General features: G+C 37.8%; 1 protein-coding gene across 2 annotated transcripts in view; it reads right to left on the bottom strand.

Moving 5' to 3' along the window:
• Positions 1 to 417: 417 nt before the first annotated feature.
• LOC114620580 (vomeronasal type-2 receptor 116-like) overlaps positions 418 to 8613 on the bottom strand; it is a 41104-nt gene continuing 32908 nt past the window's right edge. For both annotated transcript variants that reach the window (XM_028766697.1, XM_028766698.1), the window contains exon 6: positions 418 to 1322. In XM_028766697.1, coding sequence (XP_028622530.1) covers positions 418 to 1322 — 905 coding nt within the window. The remainder of the gene's footprint in view (positions 1323 to 8613) is intronic.

Below are 8613 nucleotides of genomic sequence, written 5' to 3'. Positions count from 1 at the left end.
TACAAGATAGGAAACATTTCAAATATCCCAATAACAATATTTTGTGTATCTATCTAATAATTGAAACAATTAATCTGTCCTAGATCCAGTTTGTAGTTGAGGCAACTCTCAGAATGCTTAGTATGCTAAAGGAATAGTCTGGATTGTAGCCCAGGTCCCCGTATTTCTAACAGCAGATCAGAATAATTAGACTCTATGGCTTTCTTTGTCTCTATTACCTTACCAGTGCTGTCATCTCTTCTACTGGTTTTGATTTTTATTATGTTGGGGAAAAAGGACAAATTTCATGAGTTTGTAATCATTAAAACTACATTTTACCTTCATGTCCACATAACATACTACAGCTAGACTAGAGTAGTGAATTGTTGTCATCAGGCTTTATAGTAGTATTATACATGTGATGGAAACCTTAAGATGTCAGGAATGATTTTTAACCTTCAACTTTTGTATAAAATTTCTATCTGGTCTTAACACAATAATATAGCACTTGGGGATAAAGATGCAACCTAGAATCCCTGCACTCGAGGCCAAGATAGAAAAGACCTCCACAGCCACCATGACCTTCCCTTTGGTGCTGTGGTAGACAGGGAGGAAAGTGACCCAAACACTGCAAAACACAAGCATGCTGAATGTTAGGAACTTGGCTTCATTGAATGTGTCAGGGAGATTTCTGCCCAAGAAAGCCACAACAAAGCTTGCTAGTGCCAGACAGCCCAGGTATCCCATCATACAGTAGAAGGCTATGATTGAGCCCTTGTTGCACATAATGGTGATGTGGTCATGCTCAGAGTTAGCATCTATCTCTACAAAGGGAGGAGATAGTCCCAACCAAAATCCACAGAGCATTAGTTGAAAAAGGGAACAGATTAGAATGATGAATTTGGGTGTCCCAAATAACAGCAGCCATTTCACTTTTCTTCCTGGAACAGTAATTTTAAAAGCCAGAAGAACAGTAATTGTTTTGGCCAAGACTGTAGACACAACCACAGTGAACAGAATCCCAAAAATGACCTGCTGCAGGAGACATCTGGCTGTGCTAGGTTGTCCAATGAAGAGCAATGGGCAAAGAAAACAAAGTGTGAGGGAAACAAGAAGGATGTAGCTGAGAATGCGATTATTAGCTTTAACAATGGGAGTGGATTGGTTTTTCACAAAGATCCCTAGAACAAAAGCTGACAATGTGGATAAACATAAGGCCACACAGGCCAATATAATCCCTAGTAGGTCTCCATAAGCCAGAAATGTCACAGCCTTTGGGAAGCAGTGATTTCTCTCTGTGTTGGCATATTGACCATCTGGACACTTCACACATCGTCCTAGATCTGCGGTAGAAAAAATTTTTCATTATTACTTCTTTTATTTCTGTTATTCATGAAATCCTTAAATAATTTTTTCAGACGGTACCAAAAGTTGCCTTTTTGTTGCTGCACAGCAAATCAATTGTACTGATGAACACCATGTGTTGAAACCATTTCCTATTATACATACAGTGATGGGAGAGTCATTAAGTACTCACCAGTAATGGATGAGTGTTCTCCTTGTTCTATATCCTCTCCAACATGAGCTGATATATTCATTACTGATCTTAGTCATTCCAACAGATGAAAAATGGAAGCTCAAAGTAGTTTTCATTTATATTTACTTGATGGCAAAGAGTATTGAGGATTACTTTGTTTTTCAGCCATTAGAAATTCCTCAAACTAGAATTCACTGTTTATTTCTGAACTTTATTTTCAAACTTAGTTTATTTATGTATTTAAAACATGTAATCTGTTTTCAATATTTATTTATTCATTCATTTATTTAAGAACTGTAGTCTCATCTTCCAGTTCACATATGCACCAAGGAACAGATCCTGTACTCCAGCTCCTACCCTACACCCAGAGACAGCTTCACTTTCAGGATTTCTGACATCCTCAGGCTCACAGGTGAGTCCCCCACCACTGCCACAATACCTGGCATAATTGGAACACCCCAGGGAACAGAGGATGCAGGACCTTCCACCCTGCCAGAGACACATCTTCCTTAAAGTTTGCCCCTGTACCTCGGGGGTGGATTCTGTCCTCTAACCCTCCACCCCAATTCACACCTAGAATCAGTTTGAACCCCAGAAGTTTTAACAGCCCCAGACCCACAGGTGACTCCCCTACCCCAACTCAAGTACCTAGCCTAACTGGGAAACACTCAGGGTCCCAGGTCAGGATCTCACATACCAAACCACCTCACATACCCAGAGACAGCCTAACCCAAGGAGGCCCAACATAACCTGGCTCACAAGAGCGGCAGCTTCCAGTCAGAGACAGCAAGGGCAGTTAACACCAGAGATAACTAGATGGCAAGAGGCAACCACAAGAACATAAACAACAGAAACTAATGCTAGCTGGCAATATTAGAACACAGTTCTCCCACTGTAGCAAGCCCTGGATACCCCAATACAACTGAAAAGCAAGAGTCTGATCTAAAATCCTATCAAATGAAGAATAGGGAGGACCTTAAGGAGGACAAAAATAACTCCCTTAAAGAAATACAGGAGAACACAGGTAGAAAGGTAGAAGCCCTTGAAAAAGAAACATATGTCATTTAAGGAAATACAGGAAAACACAATCAAACAGGTGAAAGAATTGAACAAAACCATCAAGGATCTAAAAATGGAAATAGAAACATTAAAGAAAACACAAAGGGAGAAAACCATGGAGATGGAAAATCTAGGAAAGAGAGCAAGAGCCACAGATGCAAGAATCAGCAATAGACTACAAAGTATAGAAGAGAATCTCAGGAGAAGAAGATAACATAGAAGACACTGACATAACAGTGAAAGAAAATACAAGAAGCAAAAAGCTCCTAACACAAAACATCCAAGAAATCCAGGACACATTGAAAAGATCAAACCTAAGAATAACAGGTATAGAAGAGAGTGAATTTTCCCAATTCAAAGGGCCAGTAAAAACTTCAATAAAATTATAAAAGAAAATTTCCCTAACCTAAAGAAATAGATGCCCCTAAACATACAAGAAACCTATAGAACACCAAACAGATTAGACTGGAAAAGAGAGTCCTCCCATCACATGATAGTCAAAACACCAAATAAAGAAAGAAATTACAGATTTTTTTTTTAGAATTTAAGGAAAATGAAGGCACAACATACCCAAAACTTATGCAATACAATAAAAGCAGTGCTAATTTTGAGTGTTTCTGTAAAGAAATTGGAGATATGCTACACTAGCAGTACAACAGCACATATGAAATCTATTGAACAAAAAGAAGCAAATGCACAAAAAAATAGCCAACATCAGGAAATAATCAAACTTAGGGCAGAAATCAACCAAGTAGAAACAAATAGAACTTAGCAAACAATCAACAAAACTAGGAGATATTTCTTTGAGAAAAATCAAAAAGATAAAGAAACCTGTTGCCAACCTAACTAGAGGGCACAGAGAGAGTATCCAAATTAATAAAATCAGAAATTAAAAAGGAGACACAACAACAAAAACTGAGGAAATTTAAAATAAGTCATGAGATCCTACTACAAAAGCCTATACTCAAGAAAACTGGAAAATATAGATGAAATGGATGATTTTTATAGACAGATACCTGGTATAAAAGTTAAATCAGGATCACATAAACCATCTAAACTGTCCCATAACACCCGAGGAAGCAGAAGTAGTCTATAAAATCTCCCAACCCTCCCCCTCCAAAAAAGCCATAGCTAGTTGGTTTAAGTGCAGAGTTTTTACCACACTTTCAAAGAAGACCTAATACTAATATTTCTCAAACTACTCCACAAAATAGAAACAGAAGGAACACTACTTAATTCATTTTATCAAGTCACAGTTTTACTGATACCTAAACCACACAAAAATCCAACAAGAAAGAGAACTTCAGACCAATTACCCTTATGAATATTGATGCAAAAAATACTCAATAAAATTCTCACAAACCAAATCCAAGAATATATCAAAATAATCATTCACCATGGTCAAATGGGCTTCATCCCAAGAATGCATGGATGGTTCAATATGTGGAAATTCATCAATATAATCCACCATATAAATAAACTCAAAGGGAAAAAAAACATGATTATCCCATTGGATGCTGAAAAAGCATTTGAAGAAATAGAACACCCCTTCATGTTAAATTTCTTGGAAAGATCAGGAATTGAAGGCACATAATAAACATAATAAAAAGCAATATATAGCAAACAAGTAACCAACATCAAGTTGAATGGAGAGAATCTTGAAGCAATCTCACTAAAATCATAAACAAGACAAGGCTGCCCACACTCTCTCTATTTATTCAAAATAGAACACAAATCTTAGCCAGAGCAATTAGACATCAAATGGAAGTCAAAGGGATACAAATTAGAAAGGAAGAATTCAAGATATCAATATTTTCAGAAGATATGACAGAATACATAAGTGATCCTAAAAATTCCACCAGAGAATTCCTACAACTGATAAAATACTTTAGCAAAGTGACTGGATATAAAATTAACTCACTCAGTGGACTTCCTCTACTCAAAGTATAAACAGGCTGATCAAGAAATTAGGGAAACAACACCCTTCACAATAGTCACAAATAATATAAAATATCTTGGTGTGACTCTAACCAAGCAAGTGAAAGATCTGTGTGACAAGAACTTCAAATCTATGAAGAAAAAATTCAAAGAAGACCTCAAAAGATGGAAAGATCTCCCATGCTCATGGATTGGCAGGAGTAACAGAGTAAAAACTGCTATCTTATTAAAAGCAATTTAAAGATTCAATGCAATTACCATCAAAGTTCTAATTCAATTCTTCACAGAGATAGGAAAGTGCAATCATCAAATTCATCTGGAATAGCAAACAAAACAAAACAAAAACAAAAAACAAAAAAAACAGCATAGCAATAAGAACTTCTGGGGGAATCACCATCTCTGAACTCAAGCTGTACTACAAAGCAGTAGTAAAATAAAACACATGGTATTGCTACAGAGACAGACATGTAGATTAATGGAATAGAGATTAAAACCACAAACCTATGTTTACTTGATCTTTGACAAAGAAGCCTAAACCATCCATTGGAAAAAAGACAATATCTTTAACAAATGGTGCTGTCTCAACTGGTGATTGGCATGTAGGAGAATACAAATTGATCCATTCTCATATCCTTGTACAAAGATCAAATTCAAATGAATCATGGATCTCCATATAAAATCAGATAAACTCAATCTAAGAGAAAAGAAAGAGGCAAAAAGTGTCAAACATATCTGCACAGGAACATTTCCTGAGCAGTACACCAATGGCTCAGGCTCTAAGATGAATAATTGACAAATAGGATCTAATAAAATAGAAATACTTCTGTAAGGCAAAGAACACTGTCAAAACACAAAAGGACAACCTAAAGACTGGGAAAAGTTCTTCACCAACCCTACATCTGACAGAATGCTAATATCTATAGTATACAAAGATCTCAAGAAGTTAAACTCCATAGAACCAAATAACTCTATTAAAAATGGGGTACATACCAAGGCTTCACAGAGAAACCCTGTCTTGAAAAACAAAAAAAATGGAGTACATAGCTAAACAAAGAATACTCAATCGAAGAATCTTGAATGGCTCAGAAGTACCTAATCAAATGTTTAACATACTTTGTCATCAGAGAAATTCAAAACAAAATGACCCTGAGATTCCACCACACACCAATCAGAATGGTTAAGATCATGGTTTGAAAATGCTTAACGCAGGGAGTGGCATTATTTAATGATGTGTCCTTGTCAGAATAGATATGTCACTGTGGGAATGTGCTTTAACACCTTTGTTATAGCTGAATGGAAGTTAGTCTTCTAATAGCAGCCTTCAGATGAATATGTAGAACTCTCATTCTGCCTGCACTATACCTGTCTAGATGCTACCATGCTCTTGCTTTGACAATAATGGACTGAACTTGTGAACCTGTAAGCCAGCCCTAATTAAATGTTGTCCTTATAAGAGTTGTTGGTCATGGTGTCTGTTCTCAGAAGTAAAACCCTAACTAAGACAGAAGTTGGTACCAGGGACTAGGTTAATGCTGTGATAAGTCTGACTATATTTTTCTATGGAAAAATTTGGTTTTGAAGACTTTGGTTTTGTAAAGCTATGGAATGTTTTAAGTAGAGCATAATGAGCCATACTAGTAGGAATATGGAAGACTTTGTTGCTTTGAGTAATTTGAATTGTGCAGTCCTGGACCAAGAGGGTTCAGTGGAGTAGAAATTTGTTATGTAGTCTAGAGATTTTTTTTGTAGTATTTTGGTAAATATCATGGCTGGGTTTTGCCCTCCTGAAGAATCTGCCTGAGGCTAAGTTGAAGACTCTCAGATAATTTGCATTGAAAAAATCAAATCTCAGAAATGCCCATAATAGACTTTGTTCTCTGGCTAAGTTTCATAAAGAGCATTTTGAATAAGCATAGCAAGCTTAGAAAGGAAAAATGTAAAATGTATATTTTGAGTACTAAAAGGACAACAGGAAGTGAAATGGAGGTGACTCTTGTGTTGATGATATTAAACTGAAGTAAGGAAGTGGTGACTTTTGGACAAGATCCTGCCCAGCTATATTCAGATCCAACTATGGTAGTACACACCTTAAATCCCAGGAGATAGACATGGAGATCTCTGAGTTCAAGGCCCATCTACAAAGCAAATTCCAGGACAACCAAACTTAGGCAGTGAAGCAGTGGAAAAACAGAAAGCTAGTGATAATGTAATAGAACAAGGGAGCACATTCCAGCTTCCTGCAAGCAGCAAAACTTGGTAGTTTTGGCCATGTGTCTCTGGCTTTATAGTCCAGAAGAGGATACTAATGGGACAACTGATGCTGGTTAGCTGGAGCTAAGAAATTAGTGGTGATTAAGAAGAGACCAGCATCACTGAGGCGAAATTATCTTGGAACTGTTTTCTGAGAACACAAAAAAAGCTGTGTTCCAGAGATAGCCAAGGTTGTACCTTGTGTGGCAACTGTACTTGGTAATGTATCAGAGTCACCCAGGTGGTACTGGTTTCAAAGGCATGAAGGAGACATGAAGAGCAGCTGAGGCTTGGTATTGTGAGAGGCCATGGAAGGCCATTGGTGAAGGTATAGCCTCAGTTGCAGTTGACAGTTCATGAATGAAGGGGTCATGCAAATGATTTGAGGCTTGGTACTATGAAGAGAGCCTATGAGAGACTATTGGTGAAGTCCACTTGCAGCAAATACTCCAGCATATTGGAGATGCAAGTATCATGGGATGACCAACAAGAACAGGAGCTGCAGTAGAGTGGATATATCTGAGCTTAGAGTGATACAGAGGCCAGAGCTGGAGAAGTGACACCAGCCCTTTGCAGGAGTCAAAAAGATCATGTGTGGATCTAAGACATTTAAACAAAGCTGTAACATCAATACTGTCTTGGAGACCCCAACTCTTTGACATGCCAGAGCCATAAGATATATCCTGATGAATGCTGCTAACAGTGAGTAAAACAAGCCCAGGAAAAGAAGTTTGTTGCAGTCAACAAAGATGGAAAAGGACTTGGAGATCTGAAAACTGTTTCGACATCAGACCTGGAGATACAGAGTTTGGAGTTTGCCCAATTGGTTTCTTGACTTGCTTTGGGTATTACAGTTAAGTGATTGGATGGAACTCAGAAGAGACTTTGAACATCAGACTTTTCACAATGTTGATACTGCTATAGAATATGGAGACTTTGGAAGTTGGACTAAATGTAATTTTTTACTATGCTATGCCTAGTTATGGTTCCCATAGACTCATGTGTTTGAATGAGCCTATGGGGGCTGGGAGTAGAATGCCATTGTTTGAATATGCTCAGCCCAGGGAGTGGGACTATTTGGAGATGTACCCTTGTTGGAGTTGTGTCACTGTGGCATTGCACTTTAAGACCCTCATCCTAGCTGCCTGGAAGTGAGTCTTCCACTAGCAGCCTTCACATGAAGATGTACAACACTCATTCTGCCTTCACCATGCCTGCCTAGATGCTACCATGCCTTAACCTGTGAATCTGTAAGTCACCTGCAATTAAATGTTGTCCTTATAAGAGTCGTCTTGGTCATGGTGTCTGTTCACAGCAGTAAAACCCTAAGACAGCTGATGAAGATGTGGAGAAAAAGGAACTCTCCTCCTTTGCTGGTAGATTGCAGGCTGGTACAACCACTCTGGAAATCAGTCTGCCAGTTCATCAGAAAATTGGAAATATTTCTATATGAAGACACAACTATAACAATACTGGGAAAAAGATGCTCCAACACAAAACAAGGACACATACATAATCCACTATATTTATAGAAGCCTTATTTGTAACAGCCAGAAGTTTAAAACAATGCAGATGTCCCTCAATGAAAGAATGGATACAGAAAATCTGGTACATTTATCCAATGAAGTACTACTCAGCTATTACAAACAACGACTACATGAAATTTGCGGGCAAATCAAGAACCTAGAAAATATCCTCAGAGAGGTAACCCAGATACAAAAGGATACACAAAATATGTACTCACTGATAAGTGGATACTAACCCAAAAGCTCATAATGCCAAGGATATAACTCACAGGCCATATGAAGCTTAAGAAGAAGAAAGACCAAAGTATAGATCCTTTAGTCCTA

This window comes from Grammomys surdaster, unplaced genomic scaffold (genome assembly GCF_004785775.1).
Source record: "Grammomys surdaster isolate TR1022 unplaced genomic scaffold, NIH_TR_1.0 169, whole genome shotgun sequence".
In the NCBI taxonomy this organism is placed as follows: Eukaryota; Metazoa; Chordata; class Mammalia; order Rodentia; family Muridae; genus Grammomys; species Grammomys surdaster.
The sequence above is the reverse complement of the archived record's forward strand: the minus strand, read 5'-3'. Positions and strand labels throughout refer to the sequence as shown.